We start from the raw sequence: 21,114 nt of genomic DNA on the forward strand, positions 1-21,114 counted from the left end.
CCAGGCAGCCTTGGAAGGGTTCGAAATTACGAGAGATGAAGTCAAGAGACACCTGTTGGATCTGCATGCGAGAAAGGCTGTTGGTCCAAACGGGATCTCACCATAGGTATTGAAAGAATGTGCAGAGGCACTTTGCTTGCCACTCTCCATAGTGTATAGTACGTCACTGGAGATACACAAAAAGGGTGACAGGTAAGAGGCACTGAACTACAGGCCAGTGTCCTTGACTTGTGTACCATGCAAGGTGATGGAAAAGATCGTGAGAAAAAACCTAGTAACACATCTGGAGAGAAGGGACTTCATGACAAATCGCCAACATGGGTTCAGGGAGGGTAAATCTTGCCTTACAGGCTTAACATTATCGCGCGCACCATGTGCATAACGCAGACTTTGACGTCATGGGGCTAATGGTGCGGGCGAGCGTGCGGTGATGCCTAAATGTGTATACTCATTTCAGTTTTCTCACCTTAATTCTCGTGCTACGTCATTCGTTTTGGTATCATTGTGTTTGCAATTAAATTCCCTGCAGATGTATATGCATATAATGTCCAAAAGCCTGGTGAGACTCCCCGAAGCAAAGCCTAAAGTTACCCGTGAACGAGCACCAATTTGCACACCACAACCTAATGTGTATACTCGTTCAATTTGACAACATCAATTTTCATGTTACATCGCTCATTTTGGTATCAAATTGTTCGCAACATAAAGGCGCGCATTTTAAAACTAGTCTCATAATAATAGAGCAATAACCAGAATTTTAACAAATATTTTAATTTTGGATGCTCATCATCAAAATTATATATATCTTTCCAGTGTTCTGACATCAATTTTTTCATGTTACATCGCCCGGTTTGGTATCAAATTGTTCGCAATATAAAGGTGCGCATTTTAAAACTAGTCCCATAATAATAGCACAATAAATAGAATTTTAACAAATATTTTACAATTTAAAATTTAGACCCAAAAACGTATTTATAATCTTTCAAGTGTTCTGACATCAAGTTTCGTGTTACATCTGTCATTTTGTTATCAAATTGTGCACATTCTAAAGGCGCTTATTTTGAAACTATCCCGAGGTCAATCGGATAAAATATGAATTTTATACAAATATTTTTGTAGCAGACACGAGTCCTGTCCACGGCTAGGACTCTAGAGAAAAAAAATGGACGTGATCGGTGTCCAAAGTGAGCGATAGTGTTATTAATAGAGTTCTATAACCAGCTAACAAAGATTAAGCAAGAAAGAGAAGGCTGGGCGAACTGCATTTTCTTGGATTGTCGGAAAGCCTTTGACACAGTACCCCCATGAGATGCTGGTACATAAACTGGAGAGACAGTCAGGAGTGACTGGTAAGGTGCTCCAGTGGATAAAGGAAAACCTAAGCAATAGGAAGCAGAGAGTTACAGTGAGGGGTGAGACCTCAGATTGGCATGAAGTCACCAGTGGAGTCCCACAGGGCTCTGTACTTGGTCCTATCCTGTTTCTGATACCCAGTACTGTATGTAAATAATCTCCCGGAGGGTATAGACTCATTCCTCTCAATGTTTGCTGACGATGCCAAAATTATGAGAAGGATTAGGACAGGAGGACTGCTTGAGGCTTCAAGAAGACCTAGACAAACTGAAGGAATGGTCAAACAAGTGGTTGTTAGAGTTTAACCCAAGCATATATAATAAAGATAGATGTAGGGAGCAGGAGGTCTGAAACAAGGTATCATTTGGGAGATGAAATTCTTCAAGAGTCAGAGAGAGAAAGACTTGGGGGTTGATATCACGCCAGACCTGTCCCCTGAAGCCCATATCAAGAGGATAACATCAGCAGCACACGCCAGGTTGGCCAACACAAGAACAGCATTTAGAAACTTGAGTAAATAATCATTCAGAACATTGTATACCACATATGTCAGACCAATCCTGGAGTATGCAGCTCCAGCGTGGCATCCATATCTAGTCAAGCATAAGACTAAACTGGAGAAGGTTCAAAGGTTTGCCACCAGACTAGTACCCGAGCTGAGAGGTATGAGCTACAAGGAGAGACTACAGGAGTTAAACCTCACGTTGCTGAAAGACAGAAGAGTTAGGGGGGACATGATCACCGCATATAAGATTCTCAAAGGAATTGATAGGGTAGATAAGGACACACTATTTAACACAAGGGGCACATGCACTAGGGGACACAGGTAGAAACTGAGTGCTTAAATGAGCCACAGAGATATCAGAGAGAACTTTTTTAGTGTCAGAGTGGTTGACAAATGGAATGCATTAGGAAGTGATGTGGTGGAGGCAGACTACATACACAGTTTTAAGTGTAGATATGATAGAGCCTAGTAGGCTCAGGAACCTGTACACCAGTTGATTGATAGTTGAGAGGCGGTACCAAAGAGCCAGAGCTCAACCCCCGCAAGCACAAATAGGTGAGTACACACACACACACACACACACACACACACACACACACACACACACACACACACACACACACACACACACAAATATGAGATGAAGTACTTAATGAAATGGACAGAGAAAGATCTAAGAATTGATATAACACCAAACCTGTCCCCTGAAGCCCACATAAAAAGAGGCTAGCATCAGAACAGCCTTCAGGAACCTGTGTAAGGAATCATTCAGAATCTTGTATACCACATACGTAGGACCAATCCTGGAGTATGCGGCCCCAGCATGGAGCCCGTACATTGTCAAGCACAAGACGAAGCTGGAAAAAGTTCAGAGGCATGCCACTAGACTAGTCCCAGAACTAAGAGGCATGAGTTACAAAGAAAGGCTGCGAGAAATGCACCTCATGACACTAGAAGGCAAAAGAGTAAGGGGAGATATGATCATTACCTACGAAATTCTCAGAGGAATTGACAGGGTAGATAAAGATAGACTGTTTAACACGGGTGGTATGCGAACAAGGAGACACAGGTGGAAACTGAGTACCCAAATAAGCCACAGGGATGTTAGAAAGAACTTTTCAGTGTCAGAGAAGCTAAGAGATGGAATGCATTAAGCAGTGATGTGGTGGAGGCTGACTCCATACACAGTTTCAAATGTAAATATGATAAGAGCCCAGTAGGCTCAGGAATCTGTACATCAGTTAATTGACAGTTGAGAGGCAGGGCCAGAGCCAGAGCTCTAACCTAAGCACAATGTGCTTAGGTAATTACATATATATACTGGTGCTTCAAATGGTACAGTTTTGATGCACCAATACAATTCCATTTCCATGTCAAATTTAATACAATATATTATTCTTCAAAGTTAAAAATTACTTCAAAATTTTGGTAATATCATTCTCAGCACTGGAGAAAACTTTAACTACATTCTCAACTTACACCGACAGTTGTAGATTAGGGATGCTCTGTAGGTCGTAACGGGGTGAGGCAGCCAACGAATTAGCCCACGGAGAGTAAGTGCGTTTTTTGCTGGGAAGCCGCATGGGCTTCAAGTATATTTGGGTTACAGTGTTAGCATGCCGAGGGCGTTTCTTTACCGTTAAGATGACTTCGACAGGGAATTCTTGCATAATTGCTGCCACCTTATGAGGACTCCAGCCAATCTGTTGGCAATTATAGAAATCTCTAAAGTGTTGATAAGTGTAAATCTCTTACATTACTATATAATCTGACTAATGAGAACATTGTTATTGTGTGTAATTTACATTAATAATATAAAACTTATATGATCCAGCTCACACAAGAGGAGAGATGTGCAAATATAGAGATGAAACATTTAATGGAGAAGAAAGATTAGCACAAAAACAAAGTATAAAATAACCTTTGCATCTTGAATCAGCAGTTATGTTATGGCTGATTGAGTCAGAATAATATGAGGGGAAAACTTTAAATACTATACAATAACAAAGTGGTAGTGAATGCCCTAGAACATGCAAGACAAGACAGTAAATGTGAGCATTGTAACAGATCTCAGTGGACAAAACATGCTCGGATAACATTCAACCAATGACGGTTCAATGTTTTCAACAATGATTCATTGTTACATCAATGTTGTGTGTGTATAGATATTACCCCCTGCCACTTAAGTTACCTATTTTATGAAACAATGGGGGTGCTGTTATGCATGATTTTTAGTGTATGATGCTGCTTGCTTATTCCTCTTACTATACAGTCTCAATGATGTAATGAATGGACTAGTGATATTTTTAAATAATTAGTACCTTCCTTCACTATACTGTTCCACCTTTTTCTTTGTGCCGATGCCTCTCATCCCATGCTAGTAAAAGACATGATAATGACAACATATGTAATTAAATAAATCTCTCTCTCAATATAAGATAGTGAAGATCATATTACTAACAACAGTCTGGTAGTTGACTTGCACCAGCTCATCCCCCTCCTGCAGTTTGCCGCACTGGTAAGCCGGACTCAGTGCTCGTACTTCTGACACCTGGTGGACACCGTGGTAGGATGACAGCAACCCTAATCCCTGCAGAAATTCAATCTCTCTTATTCTATGCTCAGAAAAACAAATAAATTTGCATTGTTCAATTAATTAATTACTAATATATTTCAGCACTACATTTTTGGTGTTTTGGTGACCATTCTAATGCAAAAATTCCTTAAACGTCTAAATGTAAGTAAAACATCAGGGAAAGAATCGATACAGCACGTCGCTGCTATTCGTCGGGTTTGCTTCTTCCAAGACTTGTGACATCCATGATAAAGATGATATGATTTAAAATTCATGATTAAATCTTCAAGTAAGATCAGCAAATCAGATCTAGCCAGACAGTTGAACATTATGTATGAAAATGAGATTGAAGCTCACAGACACGATTGGACTACTAACCCACTCGTCATCAGCCTTCTTCTTCATGGTGGCAATGTCCAGAGTGGCAGGTTGAATAATCAGAGGGTCACTGTACTCCTGCACCAATAATAACACTACAATTAACCAATCATAACATCACAAAACAAGCCATCAAAATTGTGTTTATATATACAATATCCTCAGTACTGGAGGTAATCCTTTGAATTATGGACTAATTATCTCAGAGCCAGCTATTACCTGGATGATTTTATCTGATATGACAGCAAGCCTAAGGCACAACTGGAGAATGATGGTGGCTTGGTTCTCAGCAAACATGTCACGCTGGGCAATGGTTGCAAGTCGAATGCTCAGCTCCACCAGGTCACTCTTAAGGCAATCATACTTTTCCTGGCCTTCAAAAGGTTGCCTGTAAGTAAATTATAAATGTTTAAATGCAGTGCAAATAAAGATATACTGAACTTCTCTCAAGCTATTCAAAAACACACACAAAAATGATGAGATTACACTGGAGAAATATTGAAGAAATCAAGGTCCCAGTTGTGAAGAAAATGCCAAGTGCACAACTCATTCCATCAACATGTGCCTTGCGTAGGAGCATTTTCTAGGCCTAGGTGCCTTCACTAGAATTTAGATATTTAGAAAGCATAAATGCACTTTTGACCGAGATATCTAAATAAACACACAGTACAGTGGTACCTTCAATTACGAATTTAATCTGTTGCAAAAGACGGTTCGTAAACCGAAAATTCGTTAAACTGAAACGAATTTTCCCAGAAGAAATAATGCATTGTTGAATTAATCCACTTCACACACCCAAAAATATTAACTTAAAAATACATTTTATACAGAATACTACTCATTTGTTGTACTACAGTATATCCTACCTTTACTGAGAATGCTTGTTGGCATATGAAAAACAGTGAGGAAGGGGGAAAGGAGGAGAGGTGTTAGTTTGGAAGCGGAGTCCCCTTCCATTATATCAGGCGGTGACGTGATTTCTTGGGTACTCTCTCACCTACGTTTTGCAGGCATATCACTGGGACCTGGTTGTGGCTTGCTTGTCTTACTAACAATCTGTTTAAAGACACTTGTTTTTCCCTACGTTTTAACACTTGTCTGCAGTGAGACATCACATTATCATTGAAAAGGTTAATGTAACGGCCTGCTACAGCTTTATCCGATTGAGTTTTTTCAACAAAACTTTGCAGTTCTTCCCATACTGCACACATTTTCTTAATAAGGAAGGGACATCCTTTACTCACAATTATTTTCTTAGGTTGAACTTTACCAATGACTTTCTTGGGACCCATAGCATGATATATAATTATTTTTATGTTCAGAAACCAAAAAACCAGCATTGAAGGTAATGAAATGCCATTTTCTGGGTGAGACCCGGAGGCTCCCCAGAGCTATCCAGGGTGATATGCTAATGTCAGACTTTGGTATCAGTCATGTGTATGGAATTCTGTAGGCCTACTGGGGACCATGAGCCAGAACCTAGCACCCCTCAGAGGCACGAGGAGCCTAGGGTTAGGCACCCAGAAAGGTAGGCGTCACAAAACAAACCCCTATTCTGGTGAAAATTGCTACAAAAAGCCAAACAAGTGGATAGAACATAGCCAAACAGAAATGAGCAAACGAGTATGATGTCACACGTCGTCATGCCGCCATCTGTGCAGTTTCCCCCTCCCCAGGAGGGGGAAGGGGAAGCCCCAGACCCCTGCGCCGACCATCCACATCCAAGTTCTGAGGCTGGATATCAAAACTTGTGGCCCATGTGAAAAACCGCCGACCTGAGGGAGGGAAGGTTGTCGGGGATCCTCTGGGTCTCACCCAGAAAATGGGGTTTCATTACATTCAACGCTGGTTTTCTGTGGGGAGCCCCGTCGGCTCCTCGGAGCTACCTAACCGAAGACGAAAACAAGGGACCTAACCCGGGAGGCAAAAGTCGCTCACCCCCAAACGCAAAGTGGAGACAAAAGACCATAACTGCCAACCCAAGGCCATACAGGCCCGACAAGGCCCAGAAACATCAACGAAGAAAAGCATAGCCAACCTACGAACAACATGGGCATGGGGGATAGACAGCAGGCTGGCAGGACTGAACCACCCCGCGGACGACCCGAGAGAACCGTACTCTGGAACAGGGAAGAAGGGAAACCGGAACAACCCAAAGGGTGACCTCGGTCACGGCAGCCATAGCACGCAAAGAGCGGCGAAATGCCGCAACTGAACACAACACATGATGCACCCCCGGCCAGACCAACCAATCAACAACAACCCAAGGACCCCTCCAGAAAGCGGCCGCGTCAGTCATTGTCAGAAAAAGAGACGGCTGCAAGTGAACAAGCCTACCAGCAGAACCAAGAGCCAAAACCCAGCACCAGAGGAGAGCATGAAGCACCCGCCCGACCCCCAGAGGCCAACAAGAAAACAGCCTCGTAAAACAACCCAGAACCAAAGGGGCCACAACAAACCAAGAAGAAGAGATGAGAGCACCAAATCAAAGAACCAGGACGGCTCAAGCGGCGCAAGAACAGGCCGGGGGTGAATCACACCAGAGACAGCTTGCAAATTGGTGCAGAGAGAACACCAAAACCGAAGCAACCCGGAGCGGCTCCACCAGCGCCGCACAACACAATGCTAGCATTGGGAAGTTTTCTGTACAGATGTTCCGTCCCTCATCTGAATGTGGTGATGTGATGTATGTGTCCCTCATGCGGTGTATGTGGCAAGATGATGGCCCTGAACCCCAACAAGAGAAGGACAAGACCACGCCAATAAAATGTAGCAAACCCACTAAGGGACAAAGGGACAAAAGAAAAAGGAAGAACCGCCAAGAAACCTCACATCGCTGCCGAGACGAAGCACACAGGTGGGACACCATCAACGAAGCCACCTGATCACCAACAAATGGTGGAGACTCAAGGCAGAACCAAACCGACACCGCCATGGACGGATCAAGCATAGGAAGAGGCGAAGCTGTGGGAAAACCTCAGGTGCGAACACTGAGCAAGCAGAGCCGGAAACCCAAGCCAGCTAGGAACCAGGCGGAACATCTGCCATACAGAAAACTTCCCAATGCTAGCGAGCTCGCCAGGATATCGGAAACACTGTGGTTCCAACGCGAGACTCATGAGAAGTGACACCACGAGAACATGAAAATGCCAACTGGCAGGGCAAGCCAGGAAATCAGGAACCCAAACCCAGCAAGCCGGGAAAGAACCAACCATGGCGAACAGACACTCCCCGCCTGGGAGGACCCCCCCCCCAGGAACCACTGAAGGACAAATAAGGCCGGCAACGGATGACAACTAGAAGCCACCAGCAGAAAAAACGCTGAATCACGGACGACGCAAACAGCAAAGACAAAATTGCAATGAAAAATGAAGAGCCAGGTCCCAGGCCGAGACCAACAAGGAAGCGAGCACCGCGAACTGAAACGCAAAGCAAAAAGCAGGGACACCGCAACCCACAGGAGCGGCGAACGCAGCCCCAGCAGGGCAGGACGAAGCCTGCAATACCGAGGAAGGTATGAAGAGAACAAACCAGGACGGAACAGCACGAAAACAAAAATGCACCGCTCGAAAAGGAACACAAAGAAAAAAGCCGGAGCCAGGCCCTGAAATCTAGCACCTCCTAGCCCAACGAAAAGAAACTGCAGGGGCAGGAGAGGAAGAACAGAAGCTACAATCACCTGCATACAGGGAAACCCAGAAGATGGAAGCGCCAAGCAAGGAGAAGATGAAAACACAAGACCAGAACCGAACACGGGCAGTGCAAAAGCAGGGAACTGAGCATGGATAAAGTCCAACCTAGTAGAGCCAAGAAGCACATACTAAAACACACATCAATGTAATTACCTAAGTGTAGTTACAGGACGAGAGCTACGCTCGTGGTGTCCCGTCTTCCCAGCACTCTGTCATATAACGCTTTGTAACTACTGACGGTCTTCGTCAGTAGTTTCAAAGCGTTACATGACAAATAGACAAAGCATTATGTGTGTAGGAGAGAATGAGAAAAAAACAGAAAAATGCAAGAAAAAGACCAGAAAAATAGCCCAAGCACCAGCAGCTAGGGACAAGAGTGTAGAAGAAAGATGAGGAACGAAGATAATAGGCAGCAAGTGGGAACAAAAGGGACGTGACCTATCACACACAGAGAACCCAAGGCATATAGAAGAGCTCAGCCAGGCACTACACAACAGTCAAGGAATGAGTGACCAAGATAAGACCACGAAAGATGGGGCCGTGCCCTACCGTGTAACAAATAACACAGATGAACAAGGAAGACCACAGGAAGAAGCAGGCCATGGGCCAAACAAAACGCCACAACCAATCCCCAACACTCATCCAAAAACCAGGAACCAGCGCCATGCCCGACCGCATAAACTCACCTGCAGAGGATAGGCACGAACGTGTCGGAACACACTGTAGTCGAGAATATTCCGGGAGTACCGTTAGTGGAAGAAGGCCAGAGCAGCACGTGCAGGAAGAGAAGGGTAGAGACGAATGCGGCATCCCACACCCGTATGCAGCGAAAAACTAGGCGTCTTCCCCATATCGGTAATTCAGAACACCCCCACTTTCTACGGGGCCCGAACTGAAGAGATATGAGGAGTGAAAGTGGCGAAACACCCAAGAAGAGAAAAGGACGTGGAACACCAACACTTGCGTACACCATCCGTAACAAAAACTCCCACGGCGCATGCGCATGATGCATGAGGTACGAACCGCATAACCCGCCCAGCAGGGAGGGGACCAACTAGGAGTATTTAACACTTTTGCCACATGGTGGCACACGAGCGCGTCACTAAGTTTTGTTTGGGTTCCGCAAGGGTGACACTGGCGGGCGTCACGAGAATAAATATTTGTATAAATTCCAATTTTGATCTGATCTACTTGGGGATAGTTTAGAAATGTTCGCCATGAAATTTATGTTTTCTCTAATAGCCAAAGAGCTTATTTGGGAGAACGGCATGGCAGTGAATCATTGTGGTAAAACAATTGTATTATTGACACGACGAGTATGATCGACGTAGTTTTTATATGTTGCTGCTGGTCGAGCGCATCCTTATGTGACGTTTTATACTTATGTTCTTCTAGAACATTCTATTGCGAACACATTGGTACAAAAATTAAATACGTAAATCAAAAAATAATGTCAGGACAGTGAATTGAATATACACTTTTCAATGCGGGTTTCGCCGATATACCGCCGCGGGTAACACTTCGGCCACTTCCCACACTCTTGTGGGTGGGTTGCAACATTGATTCTATATTTATATGCATATGTCCGTGTAGAGAATTTTATTGCGATTTCAGTGATACCAAAATTAACCCTGTAGGATAAGTGTGGAGTTGAAAACCCTGAAGATAGTAGGTACATTTCGTTGCTGTCTGGCGCTCATGGCTAGTGATCGACGTAGTTTTTATTTGGTGCCGATCTAACTTTATGTTTTGGTGACATTTTATACTCATGTTCTTTTAGAACATTCTATTGTGAGCACATCGGTACAAAAATGAAATATGTACAACGAAAATTAATGTCAGGACAGTCACAAGAGTATACACTTTTAAATGTTGCCGCTCGATCGCCAGAAAGCTCATTTCAGTTGGGGAAAGTTTTTTTTTCATATGCTGTTTCGCAAAAGTGTTAAGGAATAGTGGCAGTGCAGAGAGAGAGCATGGAGAGAAGATATAATTACAAAAGAACGAGACAGTATCGAACACTAAGAAGAAGCACGGAAGAGGACCAATGAGTCCTAGAAAGGACTGGAGGCAAGCCTCACCGGAAGATGACAGACGTTCCAATAATACGGGAAGAATCAAAGACCTTCCAGAACCTTCGAGATCCGACAGAAGCAAGCACAAAATCGCGAAGGCTCATAGGCACAGTTGCACCCGAGACCAATGGTCATGCAGAACCTCGATACGAGGGGAACATGACCCCAACATGACGGAGAAGTCCCATCCCAAATTAGAAGGGTGAGAAAATGGAGAAGAGTACCTACCAATAGGACGGAACCGATGGACCCGAAGGGACAAGGAACCGAACCCAAGGAGAGGCCGACTCCCAACAACGCGTACACAGAGGGAGGAAAGGAAAACCCCCACTCCCCATAACCACAAGCCCCGCACAGAGGGTAGAAAAACCCCAGCGGTGTCCAACGGAGCCCGAGGCCCCCCAAGTCGGCCCTTCCCCAGTCCCAGGGCCGAGCTGTCCCCCAAAGCCCCAGCCTCACAAGAAAAAGCCAGGGTAGTCGGATAAATACACTAAGGAAGGGAGCCCACTGGCAGACTCATACAACACGGCTAGAGGAACAGGCTCGAATGTCTCCTTTGCTACCCCCGGAAGGGAAAATTCCCGAGACCGCCTGAGTTTCAAGACCATCGAATCCCCGCCCGACCCCGAACCCACAGACGGCGAGGATCCGTATGCAGGGAGGAAGGGGAGACAAGATTAACATCCGTCGAGGATCGAGGATGACAACCTAGCCCGTTGCAACCACCTGAACCCAACGTGCAATGCCCATGCTGCCTGCACCTTCAAGACTGGGTAACCGAGTCACAAACAAGCAACAAAACTCGCAGGACTCCGGGTCGAAGGTGCCACCGAACCAACAGGCAGCAGATGGAGGCAAAAACAGTGCGAGTCACCCTGAGACAAGGGGGGACAGAGCAACGCTCGAACTTGCACAAAGCGAGGGAGGGACTCAAGGGTCACATCCATCAGATCCGCACACCCCCGTGGGGATTCCCAGGGTCCCGAGATGGAACTCACGCTCAGGGAAGCTCACGCAGGGTACTGCTAACCGGCACCCAAACTACCGAACGACACACTAAGAGATGAACCCCCAGGACGTGTACACTCACGGGGACCTAGCAGCTGGTACCACCTGAAGAGAATTTAGTACCCAGCAACTGTACTCAAGGAGCAACCAAGGCAGGCTCCCCCACCAGGCAGGAAAACAAAAAGAAAAAGAAAACCTCGCAAGAGGACAGCGTACCCAGGCGGAACAGAGCCGGCTGCTTTGAATGGTGAAAACAAGCTGCGCAATACCCTGCTCCCCCTACCAGTGCAAACTGCTCCTTACCCTAAGGTAAACAAGGGGGGACAAAACACCCCAGCACACAAAGGGTGGCCAAAAACCGAGCAGTAAACGGCCTAGCAGAAACAGACCAAGGAACTTGTGGAAGGTGGCCTCAAGCCTTAAGGGCAGTACTTACAGGGCTCCTAGGGAAGGGAGCCCTAGGCTCATACAGCTCGAGTACTGAAGAATCACTCCTGGCTCGTGCACCCCCTAGAAGACAGACACCACACACAAGGCACAGTGTTGAAACAATCACTGGGGCCAGACAAATGCTTTCACCAGAATAGGGGTTTGTTTTGGGGCGCCTATCTTTCTGGGTACCTATCCCAGTCGATGGCAGACACAGACTGCTCCCAACCACAAGAGGGTTTCTATAGGCCATTGCTTCTCGTGCCTCTCTGAGGGGGCCAGGTTCTGGCTCGTAGTCCCCGGTAGGCAAGAACTCCTAGCACTTTGACTGATGCCAGAAAGTTATACATATCCATTCAGCCTGGATAGCTCCGGGGAGTCGACAGGGCTCCCCCCAGAAAATACTGTTACATTTGTTATTTACCTTATTGTAGGAGTTATATCCATCTTGAAGTCTCATCGCGTTGTGAATGATGTACAGTAAATACGTACTGTAGTATATTATACCGTTAACACTGTGTTGATTAAGTAGTTCTACTGTATGTTGAGTACTACAATACAATTTATGAAAACTATTGTACACTAAAATTACAGCAACTTTAATTTGAACACTATGTACACACACACTTAAATTTAACACTTGTTCTATAACTGTTCACACCACACACGATGTTTTTAAATGTTTGCATCAGCTTTGCTGGTGCTCGCTGCTGCTGTGGCTTCAGCTGCTTTTGCGCTGGTGCTGGCTGCTGTTGTACCAGTGCTGGCTGCTGTTGTACCAGTGCTGGGAACAGCTGTGATCGTGCTGGGTACTGCTGTTCTCATGCTGGGTACGGCTGTGCTTGTGCTGGTTGATTTTCTGCTACTAGTTCTTGCAAAATATTGCTTCATTTTTGGCATTAATAAGGCACTATTAGTAGGCCCCCGAAACATTTTTTTGTATAAAATACAGCTGTAGTCAAAGAATGGTAAATTCCACGATTATTCTTCCACAGCAGTTAAATACTGTACGTCAATCACAGACAAAGCCAAGGGCACTGGGTGCATACTGTACGAATGCAGACTAGGTCTATACGTACACCCTACAGTAGGCTGATGTTTAAGCCAGATCCAGTAACATAAATTTCTCTCAAATATTCGATTTACATCGTTATATTTTTTTGGGTTATATATTTAGTTTAGCAATATTATTACGATAATAAGAGCTATAAAAATACTTATTTTAGAACTGATTTAGTAATTTTATTATTTCAAAGCCATAGGTCACTGAACTGTGGTGACGAATTGAATAAAACACGCATGGTTTTGTGTGCACACTGATTAGACCTGTCCACTTGCGCTGGACTTGTGAGCCACCAATAAACATGAATAATTTCTCAAATAGCAGATATCTATCATATTACAGTAAATTTTTGGTTTTATTTAGTTTAGTTTAATTAGGATAATAAAGTTATTAAAACACCAGTTTTAGAAATTATTTAATCTGAAACGTTCATAGTCATGGGTCACTGAACTATGACGACACAGACGAAAGCAAGTGAAACCTCACTGTAAAGTGAAGTTTACAGTACAGTATTCCCTTATCTGTCCACCCTCACTCATCTTGTTTCATCACAGAAAATGTATATAAGAAGATTTCAACACATTCTAGCTATTTACGCTTCAGCCTTTAAATTAATTTACAAAGATACATGTGCCACAAATCAGTGAATGAAAATCATTGAAACTCAGTCATTCACTTGTGTGGACCATTCTGGCTGGTGTTTGGTTCATATGGTTCACTTGTTGTGTGGACCACTCTGGCTGGTGTGTGGTTCATATGGTTCACTTGTTGTGTGGACCACTCTGACTGGTGTGTGGTTCATATGGTTCACTTGTTGTGTGGACCATTCTGGCTGGTGTGTGGTTCATATGGTTCACTTGTTGTGTGGACCATTCTGGCTGGTGTTTGGTTCATATGGTTCACTTGTTGTGTGATCCACTTGTGTGATCCAACTTGTGTCATGAAGGAATTATTAACTGTAATCTGTGATAGAATGAGACAGTTTTCCCCCACTCTGTAAACTGTCCCAACATCGTAAGCTTGTGGACCGCTTGTGGTCCACTTGTGTGGTCCACTTGTGTGGTCCACTTGTGTGGTCCACTTGTGTGGTCCACTTGTGTGGTCCACTTGTGTGGTCCACTTGTGTGGTCCACTTGTGCGGTTCACTTGTGTGATCGAACTTGTCATGTGAGCCAATTATTAATTGTAATCTGTGATAGAATGGGAAAGTTTTCCACCAGACTGTGAACTCTGTCTCGACATCGTAAGCAAATCCGAACATCCCTCGCTTCGGCAAACCATTGTTTGTCAAACTGGGCGAGTAAATCCGGCCTGAAAAGTGAACGAACTAGCCGGAGATTCGTTGAATCGGGGTACGTTGAATCGAGGTTGTTCTGTAGGGGCATTCATAAGCCGAAGTGTCACTACATTAAAAAAAATTCTGTTATACAGTATATTATTATTTTCTAATACAGGTATTATAATAATTGTGACATGGGACAATCTGTTGGTGCAATTTAGTATTTTTAAGGCTACATATGTATCACTAAACTTGTTTATTATGTCAAATAGCATAGGTGAAGGCAGTTATCTTGAGATGATTTCAGGGCTTTAGTGTCCCCGCGGCCCGGTCGTCGACCAGGCCTCCACCCCCAGGAAGCAGCCCGTGACAGCTGACTAACACCCAGGTACCTATTTTACTGCTAGGTAACAGGGGTATAGGGCGAAAGAAACTTTGCCCATTGTTTCTCGCAGGCGCCTGGAATCGAACCCGGGACCACTGGATCATAAGTCCAGCATGCTGTCCACTCGGCCGACCGGCTCCCCAGTGCCGGTCGGCCGGCACTGGGGAGCCGGCACTTTACTCCCCAGTTAAGTGCCCCCACAAAATCACTTTAGCATGAAGATGTAAACCAAGAGAGAAGTGTGTAAAAGGCAAAAAATGAAAGGCCCAAGAGTATACAGGGAATAGAAGAGGTTAGATGATTTATGTTTAGATAGGAATGCAATAAACATTTTCTGTTGTGGCCAGTCCCTCTGAGAAGAGTTTCTGGATGAAACAAAGATGTTAAAAATGAACGGAGCTTAAAAATGTAAGTACACAGTATTTATGAATGATATGGGTTATTTTTGCATGTGTTGACCTTGATTTGGAACCACTGTAGAGTATATTGCAGTATTCATGAAGTGAAGATCTGAGAGAAATGTCATGAACTTTCTGCTTGATAAATGTCATGAGCCTGGCATGTATCAAGAACAACAGTGTAAGCAGAATTTTGTGAAAATTTATACCTTCTGCCAGTGTTGTTGATTTAGATAATGTCAACATTTTAACAGCCACCTACAGTTAATCAATCCACCCCCATGAATACTGGAAATAATTAAAATACTGTATAAAGTTAGGCAGATCTAATCTAAGACACCTGATGAGTGGACAGATGCAATTACTTAAAATTTACAAAATGTAGGTATTAATGTATGAAATCTGAGCAATATGCTCTCTACACATTAGAGGAAAAGAACGCTCAAATCCCATTACCTGTTGAGCCAAGACATGAGACCCTTAACTGAGGAGAGCACATCAGCCACCCCTGCAATGATGGCTGTAGACACCCTCTCTTGTCTCTTTTTGGCATTTCTCCTTTCAGCCCCTTCTTCATCATCCTCACCCTCCTCTTCCTCCCCAGCACTCCCTCCTCCATTCCTGAATGAGGAGGCCGTCTGTCGTAGCTCATTGTATATGCTTCGTGCTTTGGAGCTCAAGCGCAGGGCCATATACTGGACATTCTCCTGGTTTAGTTGGTAGTGCTGAAAAACACTACTATCAGAAAAAAAACAAAAACTCAATGAAAACACATTATAATTAACAACATATGACCCAACTAAGTTCAATGCAACAAAATTAAAATCTCTTGTGATAAACATGAAACTCTGATGCCTTTATCATAATGCTGCAGGAAAACTACCAATAACTAATGTATTGTGTGATTACTTATTTATGGTATCTAACTTCTTTATTATATAAATGCAATTGATGATCACGAAACACTGATCATTTGTATATGGAAAATTCACAGAAATGGGAGAGGGACATGAACATTTCGGCCGATCAAAGCCGTTGTCAACACCAGACTGAATAAAATTATATATTTAAATTTGATGATGAGTTTGGCATTATATATACCAGGTTTATATATACTCTTCCCTATTTCCACTGTGCCATTTGTCTACAACTCTACATCAATTTTCCTCATCCATTTATGATTCGACTGGCACAACTCAACCTTCAGGGCAAAGGTTTCTCAGTCTGATCTGTTACTCTCCAAGATTTTTGGCATCACCTATATACATTTTAAAATGCATAATCTACCATAGTAGTTTACCTTTTCTGGCAAGTAGTGTATATAAATTACGAACATTATCATGGCTAGTGGTGATCATTGTGACTCCATACTAGAGACAATATCCCCAAGCTTGTGTGTCCAGGTGGCAGATGCTCCCGAGCTGTGGGTTCGAATCCCAAATGGGGTTATTGAAAGGTTTCACATTACATCATCTCAAAACTTAAGAAAAGTTTCACTGCAGCCCTTGCCTCTCCAGCCCTAAAAAAGAAGAACTATACTGTACTCACAATAATACGCAAAAGCTCAACAGCCTGAAGAATGATCTCCTGGTGGCCAATCTTGGTGACAGAGAGAGAGGGCAAGTCATCGGGGCTCAGTTGAAGCAACCTTTTGCCATCAACTTGGTTGTTGACAAAGTAGTGGATATAAGGCAAGATGGCTTCATCCAGACCTGATGAGCAAACATCCCATTATCAATGGTAAGGCCCACTTTATGTCACAAATTAAAATAATTTCAATTACCGTAAATATGAACCAAACATTAACCGAGACAATTCTAGTATCCAAACAAATTAAGAACACATAGCTGCTGCACAATGTCTATGAATATGTTGTAACACCATAAAGGTGTTTTGTTTAGTTTTATTTAATATATATATAGTACACGAGTCAAGCCAGACAAGTTTTGAGAGGCGCCAGGTTGGCGGCCCCTAGAAATTAAGAAACTCGCACCTCTAAGCGATAATGACCTCAAGTCGATCTGAGGTCAGCTCGTGCGAATTTCACCTTGCTTCTGCTAATCTGATAATTGTAGCCTGATAGCCTTCAAACAAGCCGCCAGTTTCAGGTGTGGCTTGGTAGAGTGCCTGGGGCTACCTACTTGTGGGCAGAGTTAGCTAGTTGGTCCCCAATATATACTGAGGGAGCTGTAGATTCGAGGAATAAGCAATAGGAGAGCAGCAGAGCAGAGTAGGGTAGAAGACAGCAGCCAAGATAGGCTGTCGGCCGGGCGGAGGGTGACTGCCAGTTAACTGCAGACCATCCCCCCCCTACCCTCTCTATTCAACTTAGACTCAGCCCTCGGTGAATGAACATTAAGGTGACTTAGTCGTGTTTACTAGTGTTGTGTGACAGGGGCATCAGGGGCAGACAGCTGTAGTGGTCTCGAATTCTTGGGTAATGACTCACTTTCTATATTAATAGTGAACCTTCAGTTTGATTGCTTGAATTATGATATCTATCCTGATAAATATACTTGATGGATTATTGAGAAATATATACTTGATGAATTATTGAGAAATATATACTTGATTCACTTTTCTTGTAATCTGATTTTATTTGCTCCTAGATCTGGAATTTTTGGATACAATATGCAACCTAGAGTGTAGAGTACTCTTGAATTTGTGACTAAAAGAAGCTTGCCTGGAACATTATTCCAGTTGACACATGTTAACAACATCTTTGATATACAGACAAGTTCCATTCCTTGTCTTGTATGTACTGACTAGAATGGATGGTGGCAGCACTTCTACTTCTACTATCTACTTCTACCTATCTACCCTTTTACCTCCTACTCCCTCTCTTCTCCCTCCGCCTCTCTCCCCCCTTTCCCTTTCACCTGATGGCTCTCCTTACTCCTCCCACCTACTCCTCCCTCCTCTCTTCCTCTCTCACCCCAAACCCTCACTCATTACTTCATTATCCATTTCTTTCCTTTCGGTTCTCTTGTACGTTTGTGGCAGTGAAATGTTCTAGAGTTCTCTAGATTTGCGGGTAGCCGATCAGGTACAATGCCTTGTGGATGTAGCACCTAGGTAATCAAATACCTAGGTTACAAGGTGTTCAACTAGAGAGGTTGCAGTAGGAACTCTGGGGGAACTCTAGAATAGCTAACTGGGGGCGGGATAATGGACAAAAGAGAGCTGTTTCCCCTGTCCTCGTTAGTTAACTGGGGGGCAGGATAATGGACTAAAGAGTTATTTCCATCACCCCCTGTTACAATGTAATATCTGCAGCTGTATTGGATAAGATCTATGCAATATGGCAGTTTCATCAACACTTTTCAATCTGTTCACATATTTACAAAAAACCAGCGTTGAATGCAATGAAACACCATTTTTCTGGGCGAGACTCGGAGGCTCCCCGGAGCTATCCAGGCTGATATTGCTAATGTCTGACTTTGGCATCAGTCATGTGTATGGAGTTCTTAGGCATACTGGGAACCATGAGCCAGAACCTGGCCCCTTCACAGATGTAAGGGGGCCTATAGAAACCTATGGCTTATAGAAAATGGCCTAAACCCCCCATGTGATTGGAAGTCTGCCATCGACCGAGTCAGGCACCCAGAAAGGTAAGCATCCCAAAACAAACCCCTATTCTGGTTAAGAAATTGCTACTTAAGAGTCGAACTAGTGGACAGAACCCAGACAAAAACGAGGTAACGAGCATGACGTCACCATGTCACTACTCCGCTGTCTGCGCGAGGGGGTAGGGGGAGCCCCAGATCCCTCACGCCGGCTACCAAAGACCCCAGTTCTGAGGCTGGATATCAAGACACAAACATGTGGACAACACTGTCCACAACCACATGACACTGTCCACAACCACACGACACGACAACACTGCCCACAACCACACGACAACACTGCCCACAACCACACGACAACACTGCCCACAACCACACGACACACCACAACCACACCACAACCACACGACACTGTCCACAACCACACCACAACCACACGACACTGTCCACAACACAACACAACCACACGACACTGTCCACAACACAACACAACCACACGACACTGTCCACAACACAACACAACCACACGACACTGTCCACAACACAACACAACCACACGACACTGTCCACAACACAACACAACCACACGACACTGTCCACAACACAACACAACCACACGACACTGTCCACAACACAACACAACCACACGACACTGTCCACAACACAACACAACCACACGACACTGTCCACAACACAACACAACCACACGACACTGTCCACAACACAACACAACCACACGACACTGTCCACAACACAACACAACCACACGACACTGTCCACAACCACACGACACTGTCCACAACACACCACAACCACACGACACACCACAACCACACGACACACCACAACCACACGACACACCACAACCACACGACACACCACAACCACACGACACACCACAACCACACGACACACCACAACCACACGACACACCACAACCACACGACACACCACAACCACACGACACACCACAACCACACGACACACCACAACCACACGACACACCACAACCACACGACACTGTCCACAACACACCACAACCACACGACACTGTCCACAACACACCACAACCACACGACACTGTTCACAACACACCACAACCACACGACAATGTCCACAACACAACACAACCACACAACACACCACAACCACACAACACTGTCCACAACACAACACAACCACACGACACACCACAACCACACAACACAACCACACGACACTGTCCACAACACACCACAAAACTGTCCACAACCACACAACACTGTACACAACCACACGACACACCACAACCACACGACACACCACAACCACACGACACTGTACACAACCACACGACACTGTCCACAACCACACGACACTGTCCACAACCACACGACACTGTCCACAACCACACAACACTGTCCACAACCACACGACACTGTCCACAACCACACGACACTGTCCACAACACACCACAACCACACGACACACCACAACCACACGACACTGTACACAACCACACGACACTGTCCACAACCACACGACACTGTCCACAACCACACGACACTGTCCACAACCACACAACACTGTCCACAACCACACGACACTGTCCACAACCACACGACACACCACAACCACACAACACTGTCCACAACCACACAACACTGTCCACAACCAGACCACACCACAACCACACAACACTGTCCACAACCACACGACACACCACAACCACACAACACTGTCCACAACCACACGACACACCACAACCACACAACACTGTCCACAACCAGACCACACCACAACCACACAACACACCACAACCACACAACCCCCCCCCCCCCCCAGCAGGAAAGGGCGTAGGAGCAGCATGTCAACAAAGACAGGATTGTCCCTGGCCCAGGATCTCAGGGTATTTGGGGCCTTTGGTGGGTCCCTCTCGCGGGGGTTCTCTCCTGTGGCAGGTTCCTACGTTCTTGGTGGCTCCTCCCTCTCACCTTTGAGCCACTCCGAGACTTGGTCAGGGCACCATTCCACCACATTGACGTATGCCATTCCCTCTCTCGTCCACCATGTCCCTCCCTGTCTCTACTACTGCCAACACCACCACCTCGCCTCAAACCTCTCCACTCCACTCTTATCAATTTATTAAAAAAAAGTTAACGATTTCTTCACCATAAAATAAACGTTAATCTTGTCTCTAACTTCTTCCTTCAACTCTATACTGGATCAAATTCCTATTTTGCATTAACCTCGTAAATTGATGAAGTTGTTTAATCAGCTGCTGGTAGCGAAGGTGTTGGTAATACTTCAATCCGGATATACATTGCCAATTCGTATTTTTTTATTATTATTGTCAGTAAAACTGGTTCATTATCCAAGAAAATTGAAAATGACATAATTTATTATGATTATTACATGTTATTTCAATT

General features: G+C 44.6%; 1 protein-coding gene across 3 annotated transcripts in view; it reads right to left on the bottom strand.

Moving 5' to 3' along the window:
- The window catches only part of LOC123755796 (connector enhancer of ksr), an 81,836-nt gene extending 61,052 nt beyond the window's left edge, over positions 1-20,784 (bottom strand). For all 3 annotated transcript variants that reach the window (XM_045738611.2, XM_045738609.2, XM_045738608.2), the window contains exons 1-7: positions 20,680-20,784; positions 16,689-16,852; positions 15,597-15,865; positions 5,031-5,199; positions 4,812-4,889; positions 4,320-4,448; positions 3,338-3,561 (exon numbers count right to left, since the gene is read on the bottom strand). In XM_045738611.2, the coding sequence (XP_045594567.2) occupies positions 3,338-3,561; positions 4,320-4,448; positions 4,812-4,889; positions 5,031-5,199; positions 15,597-15,865; positions 16,689-16,852; positions 20,680-20,737 (1,091 nt within the window). In that variant the 5' untranslated portion in view covers positions 20,738-20,784. The remainder of the gene's footprint in view (positions 1-3,337; positions 3,562-4,319; positions 4,449-4,811; positions 4,890-5,030; positions 5,200-15,596; positions 15,866-16,688; positions 16,853-20,679) is intronic.
- Between the last annotated feature and the right edge of the window lie 330 nt (positions 20,785-21,114).

The sequence above is a fragment of the Procambarus clarkii genome, chromosome 43 (genome assembly GCF_040958095.1).
Source record: "Procambarus clarkii isolate CNS0578487 chromosome 43, FALCON_Pclarkii_2.0, whole genome shotgun sequence".
NCBI classification, from domain to species: Eukaryota; Metazoa; Arthropoda; class Malacostraca; order Decapoda; family Cambaridae; genus Procambarus; species Procambarus clarkii.